The 25721-nt window shown below is 45.0% G+C and overlaps 1 protein-coding gene across 1 annotated transcript in view; it reads left to right on the top strand.

The window, feature by feature from the left end:
* Positions 1-4591: 4591 nt before the first annotated feature.
* The window catches only part of LOC119942256 (cytochrome P450 3A24-like), a 39611-nt gene continuing 18481 nt past the window's right edge, over positions 4592-25721 (top strand). Inside the window, exons 1-6 of the mRNA XM_038762938.1 lie at positions 4592-4783; positions 8595-8688; positions 12486-12538; positions 21371-21470; positions 23462-23575; positions 25582-25670. Coding sequence (XP_038618866.1) covers positions 4713-4783; positions 8595-8688; positions 12486-12538; positions 21371-21470; positions 23462-23575; positions 25582-25670 — 521 coding nt within the window. The 5' untranslated portion in view covers positions 4592-4712. The remainder of the gene's footprint in view (positions 4784-8594; positions 8689-12485; positions 12539-21370; positions 21471-23461; positions 23576-25581; positions 25671-25721) is intronic.

Below are 25721 nucleotides of genomic sequence, written 5' to 3'. Positions count from 1 at the left end.
CTAAGTAGGAGGGAACACAGGTATTGAATTCCCATTTTGCAGCTGAGAGAACTGAGGTGCAGAGAAGTTAAATGACTTGCCCGAGGGCACCCAGCAGCTAAGTGACAGAGTGGGGATTAGAGCTCAGCTCACCTCTTCTTCCAGGAGGCCTTTCCAGACTGAGCCCCATTTTCCTCTCCTCCTTCCCATCGACCCCCCGCAACTCCTTCCCCTCCCCACAGCACCTATAAGTATGTTTGTACAGATTTATTACTCTATTTATTTTACTTGTACATATTTACTATTCTATTTATTTTGTTAATGATGTGCATCTAGCTTTACTTCTCTTTATTCTGATGACGTGACACCTGTCCACATGTTTTGTTTTGTTGTCTGTCTCCCCCTTGTAGACTGTCAGCCTATTGTTGGGTAGGGACTGTCTCTATATGTTGCCAACTTGTACTTCCCAAGCGCTTAGTACAGTGCTCTGCACACAGTAAGTGCTCAATAAATACGATTGAATGAATGAATGAATTAGAACCCAGGTCCTCTGACTCCGAGGCCCAGGCTGCACGAGAAGCAGCATGGCTCAGTGGAAAGAGTCCGGGCTTTGGAGTCAGAGGTCATGGGTTCAAATCCTGACTCCACCACTTGTCAGCTGTGTGACTTTGGGCAAGTCACTTAACTTCTCTGGGCCTCAGTTACCTCATCTGTAAAATGGGGATTAAGACCGTGTGCCCCACATGGGACAACCTGATCACCTTGTAAACTCTCCAGTGCTTAGAACAGTGCTTTGCACATAGTAAGTGTTTAATAAATGCCATAATTATTATTATTATTATCCACTAGGCCCTGCTGCTTCCCTAAGGGACCAAATGTGCCACAGAGAATGTCTCCTCTAAAAGCTATTCTCCCTGATGTCCCTGGGCATTCTACTTTCCATCCACTTGGAGATTATTGACAGAGACTAGAGAGGTACCAAGAGAATCTCTGGGGGGTTTGAGAGGCTCTTTCCTCTATTATCTGGTGTGGCCAGGCCACAATAGTGTAATTTCCAGAGTTTCTCCTCAACTAATCCCAGACATCCTATATAAGGCAAGACCATCACAAAATCTGCCCGCCTATTTCTGAAACTTGAAAGACTGCTGGCAGCCCATAGGTGCTCCACGTCCAGCTATGGCTAGAGCAGCCAAGCAGAGAAGCCAGGGAAAAAGAGAGGCCCAGTGTTGACTGAGTCCTCTCTGCAGGACAGGGCAGACAGGCTCTTGGCAGCATCCAGGGTTCCCACCACAGCTGCCCAGCCCGGAGCCCACAGAGAAGGACAGAGGCAGAAACTCCAAGCCACTGCTGCATTGAGTGCTCCATGAGTAGCTGTAATTTTCCTCCCTAAAATACGATTGCACCAAGTCAATCTCTGACTTTTGGAGGTTCAGGAAGAGGGGAGAGCTGGGAAGGAACTTTGAGGCTCCCTCCAATGTTTGGGGGCTGATACTGAGTACCCCCTCAGTGGCCCTAAAGGCCAGATGAACCCACATTGGAGCAGCAGGTGAGAAAGATAAAGTGCACCTTTCTTCAATCTGGGTCGGTCCAGACGGCTCTAGTAACTCAAGCTTCCAGATTTGTGCTTCTGGATTCAGGGGCTTTTGCTGTAGAACCACAGAGTTCAACAGCCTATCGTCCCACAGACGAGAAACACTTAGCAATATGAGAAGCAGCATGGCTTAGTGGAAAAAGCCCAGGCTTGGGAGCCAGAAGTCCTGGCTTATTATCCCGGCTCCGTCATTTGTCTGCTTTGTGACCTTGAGCAAGCACTACTATCTGCTTGGCACATAGTAAGCACTTAAAAATATCATTATCATTATTATTATTATTAACACTGTGATGTCCACATATTCCTAAGCATCCTGTTAGGCTCACACAGAGAACAGAGTCCTGTCTAAATAATTTTCTCTGGAGGTATATTTTAAGGCTGGAAAGACATTAAATACAATGAAAAATAAGAAGGTCCAGATACTGACACTCTATGCTGCGGAATGGAGGTAGCTGGTCATCTAAACTTGTACACTGCCTTGCTGTGAGGTAAGGAGGAGCTGTGACTCTTATCCCCATTTTACAGATGAGCTAATCAAAGCTCAGAGAGAGACTGAGCTCACAGGGCTCACAACCAACAGCAGAGCCCAGTCTACTTACAGTTCTCCTTCTGCTTCACTATTCCACAACAGGAAGGGGCAAATTTCATCATTGATTCACGTGCTCATGACATTCAATCTTCTTTTTTTAATTATATTTCTTGAGGGCTTATTATGTATCAGGCACTGTACTAAGCACTGGGGTAGATGCAAAATAACCAGGTTGGACCCAATCCATGTCCCATACGGGGCTCATAGTCTTAATCCCCATTTTACAGATGCAGTAACTGAGGCACAGGGACGTTAAATGACTTGCCCAAAGTCACAAAGCAGATATGTGGCAGTGTCTGTATGAGAACCCAGGTCCTCTGGCCCCCAGGACCGTGCTCTTTCCATGAGTCCATTAGGCTTCTCAATCTTGTTTCCCTCAAATTGAGTCTACATTTTTTCAGGCCCTGGAGGTAAGGGTATTGGCTAATTTACCAGGCTGATGGAGAGGCAGCTGCAATTCTGTTTTAGATCTTACCACTATGTCTACAATTAAACACCACGATGGCCAGTCTGTACTGAGTGTATGCATATGGAGGGAGGTAAATAGAGAAGTGGTGGTCGAACACTCAATAGTAATAATAACAGCAATAATAATAGTGGTGATATTTGTAAAAGTGCTTACTATGTGTCAAGCACTTCTTTGGGGGAGGGGGTGGCAGGGGAATGGAGGAGTGCATATCAGGATTCCCCAAAAAAGACTAGTTTCAGGTGGACTTCCTTGCGATGTAAATTCAATGTCTGAAGCCAATCCTGAACCTGACATGGGATTATCTACTCTGATCGCTTATGTTTCATTTTTTTTTAGTGGTATTTGTGTTGATCACCCCCTCAGACCCTGGGGCAGGGACAAGGCCCTCTCTGGCTCGCCCTGAAGTCTGGGGAGGAAAACAGGGGAACCCACGGATCCCAGGGTCAGGGACTGGTTCCTTGATAGAAGCCAGGAAGTGAACCCATCATCTTGGGTCCACCTGGCTACACTGTGGGGCTTGGGGTGCCATGTGCCAGGCTGAGAGCCACCAGTGGTGCCACTCACTGCTCCGGTGACCCTGAGGGCCTCAGTTACCTCGTCTGTAAAATGGGGGTTAAGAATGTGAGTTTCATGTGGGACAGGGACTGTGTCCAACCTGATTTGCTTACCGCCCCCCCCCTCCCCAGCGCTTAGTACAGTTCCTGGCACATAGTAAGTGCTTAACAAATAATATTATTATTACTATTATTGTTATTGTTGTTTTTCAGCACCTAGCCCTGCCCCCAGCCCCTGCCCCGGGGACTTTGGGTTCAATCAATCAATCAATTGTATTTATTGAGCACTTAGGACAGGACACTGTACTGCATGCTTGGGAGGGTACAATATAACAGAGTTGGTAGACATGTTCTCTGCCAACACCAGCAACTGCAGTGTTCCCCATTCCCAATTTCATTTTTGAGGACTGCCCACCTAGTGTTAGACTCTCCTCCAACCCACGGAGGAGACCCTGGCTCAGAACCTCAGATCCAACAATGCACTACAGTAACCACAGTGGTGGACTTCCAGCTTTATGATCCTACACTGACTCCAGTTTCACTCCTATTCATTAAACGCTTACTATCAATCAATCATTGGTATTTATGGAGCATTTACTATCAAACATTGATACTTACTGAGCACTTACCATATGCAATATACATATGGAGTGTACAATATAATAGAAATGATCCCTCACCTCAAGGAGTTTACAAACTATGTGACAGGCACTATGTTAAGGATTGGGATAGAGAGAAGATAACCAGATCTGACACAGTCCCTGTCCCAACTTGGGGGTGGAGGCTTTCACAATTGAAGAGACTATTTTCAGAGGACTGGTTACTTTTCCTAAACCTAACTTCCCTTCTCTAGACTATAAGCTTATTATGGGTAGGGAATGTGTCTGTTATATTGTTGTAGCATACTCTCCCAAGTACTTAGTACAGTGCTCTGCACACAGTAAGTGCTCAATAAATATGACTTACTGACTGGCCTCCTTAATTAGGCACAGGGCTACAGAATTCAGTTCTTACCAAAGTTAAACACAATCGACCCCAGATTTGACTTTGGGTCCAAGAAATATGGAAAGTGCTGTGGGCAAAATAGTCTGGCCATTGGAAGCTTTGACGCTGGCTGTTCCAGAATTCCCTCGTGTTCTGAGCTGGATTTTGAGACTTGATCAGAAGGGTGGAAGCTGTAGGGGTGGGGGTATTGTGAGGGTAGGATACACAAGGGTATCTCCCAGTTCTCTGAAGCACCAGTGTTGTTTTAGTAGTTCAGAACCCAACATCTAAGGGCTCTCAAGAAAGCCTCTGTTCAGGGTTGCAAGAAGTCAAAGACAAATTGGCTTAACTAATAACTACTAAACACACTTGTTCCCTGCTCTCTTTCCTATTTGATCAGAAGGCCAGTGACGAGACAGCACCAGCAGGAGGAGGAACAAAAACAAGCTGCTGGGGCCCACACCTTACTCAGAGGGAAGCAGAGAGCAAAAAATCTCCGGCGAGAAAACAAGGGAGCCAGGAGCAGAAAACCTCCCCAGGGACAAGATGAATTTCTTCCCAACCCTTTCACCAGAAACCTGGACTTTACTTGCTGCATTTGTGACACTTCTGATTTTGTAAGTAGACTTGATTTTCTTTCATGGTACAATCCACTAAGTGCTTCAAAGTGATCTACAGTCTTTGTTTCACTGCAGTGAACTTTCTGTCATGGACAAGATCCTCTGATCCCTGTACAGGGTGTAGAGGACAGAGGGGAAAAAGTTATGTGATCTATGCATTATCATAAAGCAGTCCCTTTCAATCAACCAATCAATCAATCATATTTATTGAGTGTCCTCCCCAGACACCCCAAACTGTAAGCTCATTGTGGGCAGGGAATGTGTCTGCTTATTGTTGTATTGTTCTCTCCCAACCACTTAGTACAGTGCTCTAGACACAGAAAGTGCTCAATAAATATGATTGAATGAATGAATGAATGAATGTGTGTGTAGAACACTTGGGAGGGTACAATATAGCAGAGTTGGTAGATATGTCCCCTGCCCACAAGAAGCTTACAGAATAGAGTCCCTTTGCTACACAGAAAATGAGGATTGAGACACTGGAGAATTGAAATATCTGTCACCTTTCTCTGTCATTCCATGGTGAGTGATAGAGAACTCTCTGGCCTGGCTCATAGTGTTCTGAGTGAGCACTTCAGTGCAGAGCACCATGGCTCAGTGGAAAGAGCCTGGGCTTGGGAGTCAGAGGTCATGGGTTATAATCCCTGCTCCACAACTTGTCTGCTGTGTGACTTTGGACAAGCCACTTCACTTCTCTGGGCCTCAGTTACCTCATCTGTAAAATAGGGATTAAGACTGTGAGCCCCACATAGGACAACCTGATCACCTTGTATTCGCCCCCAGTGCTTAGAGCAGTTCTTGGCACATAGTAAGCACTTAACAAATGCCATCGTTATTATTACAACAGGGAACATCCTGAATCTGCTACAGGAATGGTGGTTCATAATGTACCTGGTGCTAATGAAGAATGGCTGTTGCATTAGGATTCTATTGGGACATTAACTAATAATAATAATTATTGTGGTATTTTTTAAGTGCCTACTGCATTCCAGGCACTGTGCTAAGCGCTGAGGTGAATACAAGCAGATGGGGTTGGACATAGTCCCTGTCCCACATCAGGATCACAGTCTCAATCCCTGTTTAACAGATGAGGTAAGAGGCACAGAGAAGTGAAGTGACTTGCCCAAGGTCACACAGCAGACAAGTGGCAGAACTGGGATTAGAACTCACAACCTTCTGACTCCTAGGCCCAATGCTTCTATCCACTACACCATGAACTACATGGGACTGTAGTGGCAGTTGGAGAAGACTGTACCTATTCAGAGCAGCATCACTTAGCAGAAAGAGCATGGGCCTGGGAGTCAGGGGACGTGGGTGCTAATCCTGGCTCTGTCACCTGCCTGCTGTGGGACCCTGGTCAAAGTCACTTTCTTGGGGCCTCAGTTTCCTCACCTGTAATATGGGGATTCAATTCTTGTTCTCCCTTCTACTTAGACTGTGTGCTCGATGAGAGACAAAGACTGTGTCCAACATAATTATCTTGTTTCTACACCAGTGCTTTGTACAGTGCTTGATAAATATTATCATTATTATGATTCAAAGCACTTGCCTCAGAACTGGGTTAGACTCTCCCATCCCACCTGACTCTGGAAGCCTGGCTGTGAGAATGAAGTACTGAGAGAGAAGCTATGGCAGAAATTTGAGAGACAAGGTGATGGAAAGGAAAGATGCCCTTTTTAATATAATTAACAGGCCCCTGATACTGGTGAGTAACCTCTCATCCAAGGATAAACCCACCATCAGGCCATACAAGGATTTCCTACCCCAAAAAGTCTGGATACAAATTTCTTGCCTGAGATGGAAGAAGTCAGACTAATGAGTAGATTCCCCTTTCCTAATTATTGCATTTATTTGTGCTCAGGCTGGGAAAAGACCTGGGTTATTCCTCTATTGCAAAACAGAACTGGTTTCATGGATGTTGAGAAATTTCTTCCTTCTATGGTCTCAGACTGTCATGCTCTAATAGATGACTTATCATCCTTGAAATCATCATCATCATCAATCGTATTTATTGAGCACTTACTGTGTGCAGAGCACTGTACTAAGCGCTTGGGAAGTACAAATTGGCAACATATAGAGACAGTCCCAAAATCAACATAGAAGAGAAGCATTGACTTTTGTTTACTAGAAAGAAGCTCCAGAAATGCACGTGGTGAAATTTCAGGGTCTTGAAAAACTGCAATCATTCAGTGGTATTGATTGAGTACTTACTATGTGCAGAACACTGTACTAAGTGCTTGAGTATGGTACAACAGAGTTAGCAGATACTTTCCCTGCCCACAATGAGCTCGCAGTCTAGAGACTGGAGTTCAGAGCATGGGAAAGTGGAGAAGCTTGCATGGAGGTGGGGGTCGGCTGACGACCAGCTGTAAGTGGGGGTCAGTGGCAACTGAGATCTGGGACCCCTTGACTCTGCATACCCGGTCACCTGTCTTCCCACCGGGCTACAATGATAAATTTATTATTTTGTTTTTGTTTTTAGGTATTTGCTTCTTTTAAATGTTTGGCCTTACTATGTGCCAGGCACTGTACTAAGTGCTGAGGTAGATACAAGCTAATCAGGTTGGACACAGTCCATGTCCCACATAGCGCTCTTAGTTTTACTCCCCATTTTACAGATCAATCAATCAATCGTATTTATTGAGCACTTACTGTGTGCAGAGCACTGTACTAAGCTCTTGGGAAGTACAAGTTGGAGACAGTCCCTATAGAGTCTATAGTCCCTATAGAGACAGTCCCTAACCAACAGTGGGCTCACAGTCAACTGAGGCACAAGTAAGTTAAGTGATTTGCCCAAAGTCACACAACAGACAAGCCGAGGAACCAGGATTAGAATCCAGGTCCTTCTGACTCCCAGGCCCATGCTGCATCCACTAGGCCATGATGCTTCTCATTCCCTCATACTCCCTCCGATCTGATTCTTGGCTAAACCCTATTCTCTGTCTCCTCCTCCTCTCCCGCTGCTGTCCCACCTTCTCTCCCCCCTTCCCTAACCTGGGACTTTGCAGCCCCAGCCAGATCAGCCATTAGCTCTCTTGAGCAGCTGCCACTTGGACTCCTCTACTGCATCTCACTGTAACCCAACCTGCCCGTCCAGAGCCCAGAGCTCCAGCACCCAAAACAAAGATTACCACCTAATCAAACAAACAGGCAAGGTCTACCCAATGAAGTGGTGGTCTGGCAACTCATCCCGTGAACTTGGGACGTGAGCCCAAGACTGTGAGCCCACTTTTTAGACTGTGAGCCCACTGTTTGGCAGGGACTGTCTCTATATGTTGCCATCTTGTGCTTCCCAAGTGCTTAGTACAGTACTGTGCACACAGTAAGCGCTCAATAAATACGATTGATTGATTGATTGATTGGTGTAGTTAGCCATTTCTTGGACTATCTCCACAGAACTGGTTACCTGCCAACCCTCCACTTAAACCCATCGAGATCAGGTCAAATTTCTTTCAGAAAGTTTCAAGTAACTCCCAAATCCTTAGCCTCTCTCAAATCTGGGAGGAGGAGTGGGGGATACGGATCCATTTCCAGTTACCTGGGAACAGAGCCAAAGTATAAAATGAAATGCCGTTGGACAGCAGTATCATGTGGCTGAAGAAGTGGATGCAAGCTTCATGGTCCCTTGTTGAAACTGAAAAGTAATCTTACCTCAGAGATCTAAGTAGAGTTTGAACCAGGGTGTGGAATAACTGATTCAGCTAGATGTGCAGCATGGCAGGGAAAGACTATGTCTGACTGAACCAGATGGATGATTCCACTTTAATATTTCAATTACTCATTTACTGTCCTGGTGTTTACATTACAGATATGGGATCTGGCCATACAATGTTTTTAAGAAGTTGGGGATTCCTGGACCAAGGCCTCTGCCATTTTTTGGGACATTTCTGGAATATCGAAATGTAAGTAACAGGAACAGTTTCCCCCCAGGTATTTTAAATTTTTAGCTCATCCACCTATTTCTGACTCAAATTCTGGGTCTTGTACCCCTCAGAAGAGGCTGGGTAAGTGGCGCAAGGAGGAAACGAATGGTGTGGAATCAGGGATTGGGAAGGAATCTTTAATCCAATTTCTCAGGAATAACATAATAGCTGATTCTCATTGTCCAAATGTGTTGGAAGAGTTATAACTCTGCTTATTTCCTCCTTGTATACAACCAACTAATTCAAGAACATCTCCACTGCTAGCTGAATTATCTGGTTGGTTTGGCCACACAGAGAAAAAAAATAAATTAATGGTGTTTAATGAGCATCTTCTGAGGGTTAAGGACTGTATTAAGCACTTGGAAGAGTACAATATAATAGAACTGGTAGACACATTCCCTGCCCACAACGAGTTTACAGTCTAGAGGGGGTGACAGACATTAATAGAAACAAAAATAGTAACTAACAATAATAATGGTACTTGTTCAGTGCTTACTATGTGTCAAGCACTGTTCTAAGCACTGGGGTATGTACAAGGTAATCGGTTTGGACACAGTTCCTACCCCACATGGGGATCACAGTCTTAATCCCCATTTAGCAGATGAAGTAACTGAGACACAGAGAAGTTAAGTGACATGTCCAAGGTCGCACAGCAGACAAATGGCAGAGCTTGGGTTTAGAACCCAGGTCCTTTGACTGTGCTCTTTCCATTAGAAAACACTGCTTCACACTAAGCCGTGCTGCTTAACAACTGAACTGTTTAACTGTAATAATAATTATTGTAATAATTATTATGACATTTCTTAAGTGCTTACTATGTGCCAAGCACTGTTCTAAGCACTGGAGTAATAATAATAATAATAATAATTATGGCATTTTTTAAGCACTTACTATGTGCTAAGCCCTGTTCTAAGTGCTGGAGGGATACAGAATGATCAGGTTGTCCCAGGTGGGGCTCACAGTCTTAATCTCCATTTTACAGATGAGGTTACTGAGGCTCAGAGAAGTGACGTGATTTGTCCAAGGTCACACAGCAGACATGTGGTGGAGCTGGGACTAGAACCCACGACCTCTGACTCCCAAGCCCGTGGTCTTTTCACTGACTCATGCCGCTTCTCCTAGCATGCGGTATACTGTGCTGTAGTCTCTTGGTCTGTAAATTAGTTTTGCTTGTAAAAATTTTCACAATATAGTACAACTCATCTCTCCCACTCTCCAACTGCTTCAGTGACAGCACACCTGGCAGGGATGTTGTGCAAGCCATAGTGGCTGGAACTAACCCCTCACACAGATTCTTGCTCCTGAAGTCATCCCAACTCATCCAGGGCTCTTTCATATTTGATTCTATTATCTTAGATGCCTGCTCAATCCCCTGCATGATTGGGGTCTGGGAGGCTTATCCTTAGTGTCCCTGTGTCCCTGTGTCCCTGTGGTGAGGGAAGGAAGTGAATCCTGGCCAGAATTACAGGATACAATCAAGGCATGAGCTGTGCAGACAAGTGAGCACTGACATAAGCCAGTGCATGTCCAGTTTCTAAAAGAGAACTCAGTGGGGGCTGTGTGTACTGGGGAGAGGGGAGCTGCCCATTGTGAACAGGAAGCATATCATTTGCTTGTTCTGTACATCTGAAGTGTTTAATACAGTGCACTGCACCCAGTGATGATGATGACAATATTTACTAAGTACTTACTATGTGCAAAGCACTCTGCTGAGCACTGGGGAAGATGTGAGATAAGATTGGAGACAATCCCTATCCCACATGGGGTTCGCAGACTAAGAGGAAGAGAGAATAGGTATTTTATTCCCATTATATAGATGAGGGAACTGAGGCATAGAGGATTTAAGGGACTTGCCCAATATCATACTGCAAGACAATGGTAAGGTTGGAACTAGAACCCCTGATTCCTAGTCCTAGACTCCTTCCTCTTGGCCACAGTGCCTAGTGGGTACTTAATAAATCCTCCACCTCTTTCTCCCCCTCCTCCTTCTCTTTCTCCTCCTGCTGCCACTGAGTTGGGACTGTGGCTGCCCATCTTGACCCTGGAACGCAACAGGGAGGGCTTGTGATCATGGTGGAATTGTCTCCACAGGCTGGTGGGATCCACCTAGATCCCCAACAAAACTGCAAAATGGAAATCTCAGTGCCTTAATAGAGTTGGCAGAGCACAAATCTGGCTTACATGGGGTAATGAACGCTTCAAAATGGGTGGGATTTATAGAATCTGTCTGTACTTAGCCCCGTGGTTACGTGGAAGATGGAAAAAAAAATATTCTAGATCTCTGATCTCCCTTGAGGGGTGCTTTGGTTGAAGGAAGCCCCCTACTCCTGAGAAGCCACAGTGACTAAGACCGTAAGCAAGCACTGCCATTAGTGGGTCAAACAAGACATGGACAACACAAAGAATGTTGTCCTTTATTGAAGATGGCCTTACCAACAATGAGACCTTATCCCTACATGTGAATATGGCCGGAGAAAATGGTACATGACCAACATTTTCTTTCTTGTTGTTTGTAGGGATTGATTGAATCTTGCTTTTCTAATTCATTTGTCTCTTAAAGGGACTGTCTCTTCTTTTGAGTCTGTTCCCAATACCCTTTGTGCTCAAATAGAGCAACTCCTTCCTTGATAGCTATTCTAGCTCCCTGTGGACGGGGATCATGTCTGCTACCTCTGTTCAATTGTACTACATCAAGCATTTACAGCATATTTCACCTAAGTAAGCGCTCTATAAATACCATTGATTGAGTACATTTATATGATAGTTTTTATATTTATATATATATATATATATATGACTATATAATATCATTATTATTATTATCCTGGTATTTGTTAAGTGCTTACTGTGTGTCAAACACTGTTCTAAGCCTGAGGTAAAAACAAGCTAATTCAGTGGGACACAGTTCCTGTCCCACATGGGGCTCACAGTCTAAGTAAGAAGGAATAGGATTTAATGCCCATTTTAGCAGTGAGGGAACTGAGGCACAGAGAAATTAAGTGACTTGCCCAAGGTCACACAGCAAGCAGTTGTCAGAGCCAGGGTTGGAACCCAGGTCCTCTGACTCCCAGGCCTGTACTCTTTCCACAAGTCCACACTGCTTCTATGTTTTTAAATATTGAATTTAAAAATATAAATTTAGAGTTTTGGCAATTGAGGTTGAGTCCTCATCTGGGTAGCAGCATCTTGTAGTGGACAGATCATGTTGTGTGTGCTTAACAAATACCATTAAAAAATATATCTTGGGCCCTCTCTGTAGCTTATCTGTCCTAGGAAGAGGAAAGCATCTGTTGCTCTACTCCAGCTCATAGTGAGAAGAAATAAATTATAGACTGAGCAATCCTAATCAAGAACACTAAAATAAGTCCCCGAAATGATATTCAGTTCTGCACTGCTCCAGGCTGTGGTCCTGGATGTGACAGACTTCCTTCTAGAGATTTGAAAGGTAGGCTTCACTCCTCCTCTGCTGGGGGATAGGTGGTAAACCCTTCAGCAATTTCCTGATGACCCTGTGGACACTGGAGCTCCTGCTCTTAGAAGTTCCCCTTTTTCATAGCTCTAACACCTGGTTGGATCCTCTAGACTGTAAACTCCTTGTGGGCAGGGAAAGTGCTTGGTAATTCTGTTGTATTGTACTCTCCCAAGCACAGTGCTCTGATCAGACTAAGTGCTCAGTAAATATGATTAACTGATTAAACACCTGCCTTCTTTCTACGAACTTTCTCCCTGTGCACCACAATATCCTATGTCTAACCAAATTCTTAATTCTTCTTTAGGGAATGTTTGAGTTTGACCAGAAGTGTTTTGAAAAATATGGTAAAGTGTGGGGGTAAGTATTTCCCAGTAAACCTTCCCAACATTTTTTTAATGGTATTTGTTATGCGCTCACCATGTCTCAGACACTTTACTAAGCACTGATGTACATATATGCTAATCAGGTTGGATGCAGTCCATGTCCCAAAATCTTAATCCCCATTTGATAGATGAGGTAATTTAGGCAAAGAGAAGTTAAGTTGCTTGCCCAAGGTCACATGCTGGATTTTACCTGAGGGTGAGATTTTGAAACATTGTTGAACATGCAGTAACCAGCCAGCTTCTGCTGCTTACGCAGGAAATACGCACACACACACACACACACAGAGAGAGTGAGAGAGAGAGAGAGAGAGAGAGAGAGAGAGAGAGAGAGAGAGAGAGAGAGAGAGAGAGAGAGAGAGATTCCCTGGTTAGCATTAACTGATTCCACAAAAAAAACTATTCTGAGCAAAAAAATTCATAAGGAAATAGTTACTCATAGAAAACAATATAAGGTTCATTAATGCATTCCCAAGATCTAAAAAAAAGAGCAACACAATATGTCTACAGTATATCTAAGGCCAATTATAAAAATAATATAGTATAGTTATGTAAGCAGCAATGTAAATAGATATAATTAAAAATTTTGAATTACATCGATGGCATTTATTGATCGCTTACTATGTGCAGAGCACTGTATTAAGCACTTGGGAGAGTACAGAACAGCAGAATTAGCAGATATGTTCCCTGCCCATAATGAGCTTACAGTTTAGAGGGGGAATTGTGGGTATTTACATGTCAATACTTAATTTTCAAAATATTCTCTTTCACATGTGATTCCCTAAAAAGGCTCCTTGTGCTAATGAACAAGAAACCTTCTCTCAACTAACGGTAAAATGAAATGGACTTTAATCACTTTATTCAAGTCAACCAAAATACTTCTGTGGTAGGAGAGGAGAGGATGGGAGGTGTTTAAGCAAAGTAAACTAGGCAGCATTTTCTAAAGCAGTAAAATAAATACCGGCATGAAAATCCAGGAGTGCAATTTTGAGAGAGTACTAAAAGAGTAGCATTTATAACCACAGAAAGTTTTGGGGGGGTGGGTGTCTGTGTATGTATCAATCAATGGTATTTATTGAGTCCTTTCTTTGCGCAGAACACTGTACTTAATGCTTGGGAGAGTACAATAGAACTGAATTAGCAGACACATTCTCTGCCCATAGTGATTTTACAGTCTAGAGAGGGAGACAAATTAGTATAAATAAATAATTTATAATATATAATTTGAAGATCATATGTAAATCCCATGGAGTTGAGGGTGGGATGAATATCAAATGCTTAAAACTTAAATGCTTAAGTACATAGATGACACCGAAGGGAGAGTGAACCCCGGGAAAAGAGGGCTTAAACTGAGTAGGCCTTCATGGAGGAGATGTGACCTTAATAATGCTTTGAAGGTGGGAAGAGTTGTGGTCTGGCATATATCGAGGGGGAGAGAGTTCCTGGCTAAGGGGAGTAGGTGGAGAGGGGTCAGTGGCGAAATGGACGAGATTAGGACACAGTGAGTAAACTGATCATAGAAGAGCAGATTGTGTGGGCTGGGCCGTAGTAGGAGAACAGTGAAGTGAAGTATGGTGGGGAAAACTGATTGAAGGCATTAAAATCAATGGTAAAGAGTTTATATTTAATACAGTGGTGGATGGGGAACCTCTGGAGATTCCTGAGGAGGGGAAAGATATGGACAAAACATTGCTTTAGGAAAACAGTGTGTGCAGCAGTGTGAAATATGGGACTGGAGTCAAGAGAAACAGGATGATGATGATGATGATGGTATTTATTAAGTGCTTACCGTGTGTAAAGCACTGTTCTAAGTGCTGGGGAGATTACAAGGTGATCAGGTTGTCCCACGGGGGGCTCATAATCTTAATCCCCATTTTCCAGATGAGGTAACTGAGGCACAGAGAAGCGAAGCGACTTGCCCAAAGTCACACAGCTGACAATTGGCGGAGCCGGGATTTGAACCCATGACCTCTGACTCCAAAGCCCGTGCTCTGATCCCCACTCCGCCACAGGTCAGTTGTGTGACCTTGGGAAAATCACTTCACTGCTCTGTGCCTCAGTTACCTCCTCTGTAAAAGGGGGATTAGTACTGTGAGCCCCATTCATTCATCCAATCACATTTATCAGGTGCTTACTGTGGGCAGAGCATAGTAACAGGGTCGGGCTGTAAGCAGGTGGCCAGAGGTCAGTGAATAGGCACATGCAGTTGTCAATGTGGGATAGGATGAGTCCTATGTCATCCCCCTGGCCTGGAATGCCCTCCCTCCCCACATCTGCCAAGCTAGCTCTCTTCCTCCCTTCAAGGCTCTACTGAGAGCTCACTTCCTCCAGGAGGCCTTCCCAGACTGAGCCCCCTCCTTCCTCTCCCCCTCCTCCCCCTCTCCACCTCCTCATCTTACCTCCTTCCCTTCCCCACAGCACCTGTATATATGTATATACATTTGTACATATTTATTACTGTATTTATTTATTTATTTATTTTACTTGTACAGATCTATTCTATTTATTTTATTTTGTTAATATGTTTGGTTTTGTTCTCTGTCACCCCCTTCTAGACTGTGAGCCCACTGTTGGGTAGGGACTGTCTCTATATATTGCCAACTTGTACTTCCCAAGTGCTTAGTACAGTGCTCTGCACACAGTAAGTGCTCAAAAAATACAATTGATTGATTGATTGAGTGGATCAGCATGGTAGCAGTTTGGATAGAGCAGAAAGGGTGGATTTGAGCAACATTGTGAAAGTGGAACTGACAGGATTTGGTGACAGAGTAAATACATGGGTGAAATGAGAGAGATGAGTCCAGGACCAACACTTGTTCTCCCTCCCTGTTAAACTCCCAGTTGGTGAGTATGAGGTGGGGTAAAACAGGACGTCATTGGAGTAAAGGACTCAGAGGAGGTGGGCAGTGAAAAGATCTCCAGGGACATCCACATGCATGTTGAAGTCTCCAAAGATCAATGTATGGTTGGAGAATGAGAGGAGGAATGTGAGAAAAGTATCAAAAAGTTTCAGAAAGTTGGAGGAGGGTCCTGGGGCAGGCAGTTGATGATTGGGACTAGTAATTGGACTGGGTGGTAGAGATGGAAGATGTGGACTTCAAAGGAAAGGACAGAGAGAGATGGGGGAGGTGGGATGGTGCAAAAAAGGCATTGGGTGGCAAGGAGAAAGCCCACTACTCCCCTCAGTGGAGGAGGTCAGGAGCCCTTGTGCATGACTCTGGAGGGAATTCCCCAACTTAGATCTCTGGCAGTGTCATTGCTGCCTCTCACAACCCTGCTGCCATGTTGAGAATTATATTATTATATTAATCAAGTTCATGTATATGAATATGTAAATTGCCCTTCCTTTTCTACAGTGTTACTGATTGTGAAATTCCATCCCGGTGTGCAACGGTGACTGAAAAGATCAATGTCTGAACACCACCTCTTTCAGCATCACTTACTGAGCTTGTGGGTTTGTCCCTAGTATGGCAGACCAATTTTCAAGCCCACCTCGTGGTACCCTGATCCCTGCAAAGGCTCCACCCAAGAAGCAGCACTCCCTCTCCCAGTTACTGCCTTCCTGCCTAGTCCATCGTTGCACTGCTATCTCATCTCACATTGTGTGAAACTCCAGTTTCCAGTGCCTGTCAGTTATTTGTTCAGCTCCCCACAAGGTTGTAAATGCTCCCTTTAGGTTCATGATACTACTGCTCCCACGAATCTTCTTTACAGTTCTGTAGCTTCATGTCCCATGACTTAGAGTCATGTTTACCATGATTTTACCAGTGAACAGTCACAACCCAATAATCAATTTGGGCAGCAAGACAGACGGTATTTATTTTCCTGACAACGAAGATTAAAAACAAACAAAAAACCAACAAAAACACACTTTCTAAAAATATTGCAAGCATCATCCCTTAGGTTCTGCCAGCAGTAGCTTTAGAAGTGCCATTTTTTATATTTAAAAACAATTTCAACTTTAGATAACAGGGCAGAACTTTAGCAACTCTGCTAAATCTGCATTATATTTGTCCCTGATTGTATCCCTACTTTTAATTTTTTACAACCTACACCTCTCCAAAAATATCCCAGGCACTGAGGGATATTGACTGGATTGAGGGATGCTATCCTTTGCCTGCCGGCTGAGAAATCATTAGAGCACTGATTAAGGTGAAGGGGAGAAAGACGGGCCAACAAATTCAGAGACCACCGTTAGTCTTTTCCCGTGATGACAACTATGATCAAGCCTAACTGGGATGTTCCTTTAGAAATTCCGATTTAAGGAAAGTTGATAGTTTAATTGGAAATCCTGAGATTTCAAAGTCATGGGCTGTTGCCGTCTGCCTCCACGCGTCCGGCGCAGTGGAGAGACGGGCACTCGCAATGAAAGAACGCAGGCCAGGCGAGTCTCAAGGTGGACAAGGAGACTGTTTATTCAGCACACTGTGGAGGATTTTATACAGTGAGGAGCCTCAAGGGAGTCAGGGGACAGGCGGATGACTGCAAATTTCTCAGCAAGGCTGAGCTTATCAGCAAGGCTGAACTTATCAGCAAGATTGAGCTCATCAGCAAGACTGAGCTCATCACCAAGGCTAAGGTTATCAGCAAGGCTGAGCTCATGCCTAGATCTGCACGTTCCCATTCTCAGAACAGCGTCAAGTTATTCATCTAGCAGTCTGACTTCCTTCATTGCTCCTTGTAAGTCTTCCTGTGAGCACAGAAGGCCAGGTGGCCTGGCTTACTACCTAGGCCCAGATGTTAGGTCTGCCACAAGTCCCCCTTTTTGTTTTTGAAACAATTGCAAAGCATGGAGTTGAGTAAGAAGCAGGCGAAGGAAAACAGATAGCCATCGGGCAAGGCAGGGCAGGCAAAACAGGGCCAAGATCAACAAAATAATATATGGGAGACTATGAAGCAGCATTGAGAGCCAATTAAAAGGATTAACCGCCTCAAGGGCAGAAATGATTGGTGAAGCAATATTGGCAGGAATGGTCAAGGGAGGGGTATTTTGCATAGCATTGGAGAGTAAGGCAAGGTGTGACAAATCAAGGGAGACATTTGAAGAATGCCAGGCTCCTTGGAGCCGATTTCGGATCGCAGACCACGAAAATCCGGGAAATGTGGCATTATAATAATATGGGGTCACACAGATATGAGGGTAACGATAATCACAATGTTGAAAAGAAAGTTGAGTGTGAGTGGCAAGGAGGGAGACATTGACAAGTGCCTCTTCTCCTGGTCCTTCCCATTGAATCGCATCCCCCTACAAGGTCAGAAGCATTAGTGAGAATATCTCCCACCGGGTCCTGCCACGTAACTGGCCGCACCCACGGAGGGTACGGAACAAAAGTCCAATAGTCCTCAGTAATCACAACAGTGGAGGAGGCGAGAATCAGGAAAGCGATAATCATTTTTAGGAACTTTGCTGCTGATCCTCCAGAGGAAGGGTCGCGAAGTCTGTATCCTGGTTCTCTGCCAGCTCCTGAAGTATGCAGGGTGAGGGAAGGCGTGCTGTAGAAAGGACGCGACGTATGTTCTTTGTAAGTATCCAGATTGGGCGGTCCTCAGTTTCTGGAAAGACACAAGCATAACCTCGGCCCAACGTTAATAAGGGATCTGGCCCTCGCCACTGTCACGTGAGAGGGTCCTTCCATTTTACTCTTTCGGGGTGTTCTTTAGTGTCACTGCCACCCCATTTTTCAGTAGGGTTGAGACCTTTGTCATCCATAGTTAAAAAATTAAGGGTATATATAGCAGATTGTAATTGTCTATGGGGAGAGGTCAGTTCATCTCCCCCTTTTTGTTTTTCCAAAAAAGCTTTGAGCCAACGATGACGGTTTTCGACAATGGCTTGACCCGTGGGATTGTATGGAATACCCGTAACATGGCGAATAGCAAAAATATTACAGAAAGACCGGAACGCTTTAGAAGTGTATGCGGGGCCATTGTCGGTTTTCAATACCTGTGGAATTCCCATAAAGGCAAAAGCAAGAAACAAATGATCCATAACATGTTTGGCTGATTCACCAGTGTGAGCCGATGCAAAAGTAAATAATGTACAGGTATCAACAGTAACATGAATAAAAGCCAATCTGCCAAAGGGAGGGTAATGCGTGACGTCCATTTGCCACAGCTTTCTTGGTGCAAGACCACGGGGATTCGTGGCTTCAGAGGCTGCGGGTAATGTAGTAACACAGGAGGTACAAGCTTTCACAATAGCCCGCGCGCTTTCCCAAGAGTACCACAGTACCCTTTGGGAGAGGGCCAGCGACCCCCGTGGGGATTCGTTGAACCCCCATTTCAGGGGTTATAATCAAGTGTCCCACCACGGGGAGGTCGAGGCCAGTGGAGCCGCTAGTGGCTTGCTGCAATTCGCCGATGGTGGACAGTTGTCGGGAGAAGTCAGAGCCTGTTCCTTTGGAACAGCTGCGCGTTGCAGAGAGATTGCTGCCCCTATTGTTGTTGGGGCCTGGGGCCGGCCCCTGCGTCTGTTTCCCGGCACAGGGCTGTCATTATTTGAGAACATCGAGCGGCATTCAGAAGCCCAGTGGCGTCCTTTTTTGCATTTTGGGCATACTGAGGCTGGTAGCGGTCTGGAAAAGTTCTGTCGTGAGCTACGACAATCCTTCGCCATATGTCCGCTCTTTCCACAGTGAAAGCACGCCATGTCTGTCTTAGTTTGTCTTTGCATTGCTGCAGCCATTAGATTAGCATTGAAAGAGGCTGTCCCTACATCCTGACATCGGCGTACCATGTCAGTGATGGACAAGGTCCGTTTGCCCCCAGCTAAGGCACGCTTGCAGTCTTGCTTAGCATTGTCATAAGCCAGCTGTCTTAATAAAATAACTCCCGCCGCATTATCACTGACGCTGCACTGGATAGCCATTGTCAGGCGGCTGACAAATTGTTCAAATGGTTCTGACGGTCCTTGTAATATTTTTGTAAAACTGGAGTTTTGTTCTCCTTTCGCCGGGAGCTTTTGCCATGCAGCTTTCCCCGCTATCATTATTTGTTGATATGCTTGCAGAGTGTAAGTTAATTGATTGGCAGTGTCCGCAAAAGGCCCAGTCCCTGTAAGCATCTCAAAAGTGATTTGAACTGGAGGTTGGGCGCGATCATTGCGACGCGCTTGCTCCGTGCACAAATCAAAAAATTCTGCCTTCCAAAGCAAATACTCTCCGCCATCCAGGACAGTCTTGGCTAAGGTTTGCCAATCATACGGGCAAAGAATTGAGGAAGCAATACTTTCTATGAGTGCCAGCACATAAGGAGCCGTGGGTCCATATGTCACAGGACCCTGTTTCACTTCTTTTAATAATTTGAAATTCAAGAGTTCGTGGGTACGTATTATCTGACCAGGATTACCAGGGTCAGGTTGCTCCATCACAGGGAAACCCATCAACAGTTCAATAGGTATCTCCTCTCCCCCGTCCATAGCAGCCCCCATCGCTCACTGCAGAGGTGTTTGTGCTGCTTTCGGGACCCATGGAGGGTGTGGTGGAGGTGGTGGTGCGGACGGAGCTGGCTCAGTGAAAGGATTCCACTTTCCTTTCGGCCATAGCTCAGGATTACAGTCTATCAATGCAGATTCAGGCGGGGGAGGCAAAGGGGGGCCGGACAAATCATAGTTTTGTCCGGGCCGGAGACCACATCTACCCCCGCCAACTTTTCCTTCAAGGGAATTTTGTGTTCAGGAGTAAGGCAAATCTTTAATACGTTCCATAAGGAGAACGCAGCGATAGGAAAAGCCTGGGGTCCTTCTTCTTGTAGTCTGGAACTCATCTGCCTTCCCACTATTTCCCATCATTCTAAATCCACTATTCCTTCCTTTGGAAACCAAGGGCAGCATTTTTCCACGCATTCCAAAAATTGTTCAATCTGGGCAGTGGTGATAATCAACCCACGCTCCTTTACAATATCCTTAAGTAGTTGGATATAATGATTCCGAGAACGGAATTGAATTTGTCCCATTTTCTTCCCTGCTGTAAGCCTGGTGTTTGAAAATGAAAGTAAACTTAAATGCCCTCACCTCTTCCGTTTCTTTGGTGAGTCACTGCGCAGTGATGAGTTGCTTCGTGAGGGTTGCGGTGCTGAGTCTGAGGGTCCAGGCTTCTTGTCCCTGTCCCTGTTCGGGCGCCATTTGTTGCCGTCTGCCTCCACGCGTCCGGCGCAGTGGAGAGACGGGCACTCGCAATGAAAGAACGCAGGCCAGGCGAGTCTCAAGGTGGACAAGGAGACTGTTTATTCAGCACACTGTGGAGGATTTTATACAGTGAGGAGCCTCAAGGGAGTCAGGGGACAGGCGGATGACTGCAAGTTTCTCAGCAAGGCTGAGCTTATCAGCAAGGCTGAACTTATCAGCAAGATTGAGCTCATCAGCAAGACTGAGCTCATCACCAAGGCTAAGGTTATCAGCAAGGCTGAGCTCATGCCTAGATCTGCGCGTTCCCATTCTCAGAACAGCGTCAAGTTATTCATCTAGCAGTCTGACTTCCTTCATTGCTCCTTGTAAGTCTTCCTGTGAGCACAGAAGGCCAGGTGGCCTGGCTTACTACCTAGGCCCAGATGTTAGGTCTGCCACAATGGGCCTTTCCCATGTCCATTCTTAACTCTCTTTTGTAACAGTGAGATTTTTTTTAATAGCAGATACTGTGAATTGGTGGGAACAGAGGTTGGGTTAAAGAGAGGTTGGGTTATAGTTGACTCATTATGTGAAGGCATTCAGAAGAATGAATTTGATTATGATATTACCAAGGCACTCTGCTCCAAGGATTCCTCAGAAATACTCATTAAAATTTTCATTTTCTTTGTTGTCTGTTCTAAATAGGATTTTTGATGGTAGACAGCCAATCCTGGCCATTCTGGATCCTGACATCATCAAAACTGTTCTGGTGAAAGAGTTTCACAACTCTTTTCCAAACCGGCGGGTAGGTTCCCAGGCCTGAAGAGATTTCTGCAGAGCTCTAACGTGGTTTCGGCTTTCTCAGTGACACAAGTCCAAACGTTGCCTTGAGTTTTCCCTCCAATGTCCATCTTTGACTGGATCTTTTATTTTTTTTAATGATATTTGTTAAGCACTTACTACATGCCAGGCACTGTAATTAGCACTGGGGTAGATGCAAGATAATCAGGATGGACACAATTCCTGCCCCACATGGGACTCACAGCCTTAATACCCATTTTACAGATGAGGTAATTGAGACCCAGAGAAGTTAAGCAACTTGCTCAAAGCCACACAACAGGCAAGTGGCAGAGCTGGGATTAGAACCCAGGTACTCCTACTCTCAGACCCATCCTCTTTCCACTAGTACATGCCACTTCTCAGGGAGTCTTCTGCTTTCTCTCTCTCTCTCCCACTGGCCAAAGATAGTATTTTCTTTGGCCACCCATGAATATCACACTTGAGACTGTGTACCTCACTAGCGCCTCTGCCTCGTTGGCTCACAATGGACATTCAAAGTGTGATCCTTTAAAAAAACCATGCTGGAAGCCAAAGAGTTCTTTGCCATTGCCAGCAGATGAGAGCTATAGTGCTGAGGACAGCTCTCCCCATGGCAAAATGACAGCTGGGCTATTTCTGAAGAGATAGGCATGGCCGCTTGTAAATGATTCTGTTATTTGTCGGCTTCCTCTGTAGTGGACTTGGCTGGGATACAAAGGCAGCACCATTTCCTGCCCAGGGCTTTGTGCTGGGCCTTGCTGATAGTTCAACCCCCAGGACCTATGGGTAGGACCCTGATAGCTGTTCAGGAGCCCATCTATGGACAAGTGCTGGCCCTCTGCTAGAAAGAAGTCATGAACCAAGGTGGAGCTCAGGGCCAGTAGGAGCTGCTGTGGAGGGGAGTCAGCAAGCATTTGCTCTTCAGTCACCCCTCCCATGGCCCGAAGAAGATTGATGGATGATGTGAAAGGTGCCATTTTCAGAGCCCCAGCACCTCTCCGGGTTCGGCCTCTGGCAGAGATATTGACACACTCAAAGAAATTTTGGTTACTGGATTATTTTCTCAGAAGAGACTAACTGGTCCTCAATAGTAATAATTATAGTATTTGTTAAGCGCTTACTATGTGCCAAGCACTGTTCTAAGCACTGAGGTAGTTACAAGGTAATCAGGTTGGACACAGTCCCTGTCCCACATGAGGCTCACACTCTTAATCCTCATTTTACATATGAGGTAGCTGAGGCACAGAGAAGTTAGGTGACTTGCCCAAGGGCACACAGCAGACAAATGGCAGAGGCAGGATTAGACTCACAACTTCTGACTCCCAAGCCCGTGCTCTTGTAGCTAGGCCATGCTGCTTCCCATAATCTGTCCTCAATATCACACATTTTCTTTCTGTCCTACTGCCTTTTTTTATATTGGAAAGATTTTCCTATTCATAAGTGACTTACAATTTGACTTAACATGTGCTATCAAACCCTAGTTGAGCCCGTGAACACCATCAGCCTGCAACGTTCTTCCTGTCCTTTCTGAAATCACATCTCCTCCATAAGTCAGTCTTCCCAGGCTTCTCTAAGAGCCAGTCCTTCTAGTGTAGCTCTAAGACACCATGGGTGAACTGAAATATAATAATACTAGTTGTGGTATTTAAGTGCTTACTGTGTGCCAGGCACTGAACTAAGTAAACACTGGGGTAGGTACAAGCAAATTGTGTTGGACACGGTCCCTGTCCCACATGGGGCTCACAGTCTTCATTTCCATTTTGCAGATGAAGCTACTGAAGCACAGAGAAGTGAAGTGGGTTACCCAAGGTCACACAGCAGCAGTGGCAGAGTCGGGATTAGAACCCAGGGCCTTCTGACTCCCAGGCTCAAGCCCAATGGGTTTAGGCACAATATACTCAGTCCTCCCTAGGGCAAACCTGAAAGCTGCCTGCCCTGGCCTGAGTTCTACCTGATGACTCACCTTCTCTTTCGTAGAACTTTGGTCTAAATGGTGCCTTGGACTCCAGCCTCACCTTCGCCGAGTATCACATGTGGAAGAGGATTCGCACCGTCATCTCCCCGGCCTTCACCAGTGGGAAACTTAAGGAGGTGAGGTCTATGACCCTGCTGCCCGGCCTGGCGTGCAAGTCACAGAAGGAGCAAAGGTTGGACGAGTGGCCTCTGCAGATCCCTTAGCTGTGGGGAAAGTGACTTTTGTGTTCCTTGCCTGTTCCCCAGCACCTGAGCTGTTCATAGGCAAATCTGTTTCTGCAGAATCTAGCTCACTTTGTACACCTACCCTCCCTTTTAGCATAGTCAAGCACTAGGACAAAAATCTTGGGCTTTAAGAAGCATTGTAACAGTCACCAGCCTTTGTACATAAAAAGCCCAAATCAAGATTTTTCTGAATGACATTTTAGAGGAATTTGCAGCCCCTAGGCCCCCACTGTTATTCTCCCAACAGCACTGCTATCCCCAGCCAAGTGATCCCCTCTCCACCCACCTCTAAGGCTCCAATAACTCCTCAGCCAGTCATTTCTATGTATTGAGCACTTAATGTGTGCAGAGCACTGTACCAAGCACTTGGGAGAGCAAAATATAATAATATAACAAATATATTCCCTGCACACAATAAGCTTACAGTCTAGAGGGGAGGCCAGACATTAGTATAAATAAATGAATTACAAATATGTGCATAAGTGCTGTAGAGCTGGGAGGGCGGCTGAATAAAAGGCACAAGTCAGAGCGACATAGAAGGGAGTGGGAGATGAGGAAAGGAGGGCTTAGTCAGGGAAGGAATCTGGTAACTCCTCTTTGGGAGGTTTGGGGAGCCAGGAAAATACAGCCAGGAGGAGAGTGCTCACTCTCCCAGGAACTAAGGAAAAGGTACTATAAGAAATTTTACAGTACTCCTGCTGCCAGGGGTGGGAGTGAGAGATGAAGTTCTCTGGAGCTGGGCATAAACCAGGATTCAATCTTTCTGCCAGCCTTAGTATATGATTGTCATACCACATGGTGGGTTATACCATTATTTGTTAGTGGGGTTGACCAAATGTCCCCTCTAAGGATAAAGAGAAGATGGGAATTTGCCAAGATGGGATTGATTTGAGCATTAGGGCAGGGCAGTAATTAATGGTTCTGGGGGTTCTAGCCAACAAACAACTGGAGAGGCATAAGGTGGATTGGTAGGCTAGTACCCCTCAGCCACGGTGGCAGTAGTGGTAACCGTGATGACCACAGAGGAGGAGGAAGAGTGTTTAGCCTCCAAGACCATCCCAGTTGAGCTGCCCCTTCTGGGATGTGCAGTGGGATTTTCCAGCGTGGCAGAAAGTTAATTACTGAGCCATAGCAGATATATCTGCAAGATCCAGTTGTGACATGGCTGAATGTTTAGACAGTTTCAGAACTTTCCCACAGGCCACGAGTTTGACAGATCAATCTTATGGTCATCTTAAGTGGGATAGACATTTAGCTGGAAACTAAATTTCCTCTCAACCATATTTCAGTAATTAATAACAAGAGGTAGATGTGTGGAGGGGGTTAAAGCCAGAGAGCCTTGCTCCTATTATATTGCTTATTTAAAGGCAGACATTGGATCCCATGGGTCCTCACACCTTATCCACTACTGCACTTAAGTATTTATCTTTATTGTCTATTGCTTCCTCCCATCTGAAATTTATTTTTCCATTCATTGTATTTCATTCCTCCCAAGCTATCTTCTCACTGTGCCTCATATTCAACTGTTCTCCCTCTGACTCATTGTTCTCGCCTCTCCTCCTGCCTGGAAAGTCCTCCCTTTGTCAAATATTGTACTGTTCCAAGCTTTTAGTTCATTGTCCTGACTACTGCAAACACGTAATAAGCCCCGTTTATATCTATAGATTATAAAGTACTTGAGGGCAAGGATCACGTCCATTAATTCTACTGTATTCTCTAAGCCCTTAGTATTCTGCACATAATTGTTATCAAGTGTCATCAAGTCACATACTAAGTACTCAATAAATTATATTAAATTGATTTATTTAAATATGAACCCTCAAGGAGCTAATTCCCTGTGTCCCTTTAGAGCAATCCAAACATAATTAAGGGCTGACTGATTTTGGATTATGTTTCAGATGTTCCCAATCATCAAACATTATGGAAAAACTTTGGTGCAAAATATTGAGAAGAAGGTGGAGAAGAATGAGCCAGTGAATATGAAGGAGTGAGTAGGATTGTCTCTGTTTACCTTTTCTTTGGGATTGTATTCTCCCAG

The sequence above is a fragment of the Tachyglossus aculeatus genome, chromosome 21, assembly GCF_015852505.1.
Source record: "Tachyglossus aculeatus isolate mTacAcu1 chromosome 21, mTacAcu1.pri, whole genome shotgun sequence".
NCBI classification, from domain to species: Eukaryota; Metazoa; Chordata; class Mammalia; order Monotremata; family Tachyglossidae; genus Tachyglossus; species Tachyglossus aculeatus.
The sequence above is the reverse complement of the archived record's forward strand: the minus strand, read 5'-3'. Positions and strand labels throughout refer to the sequence as shown.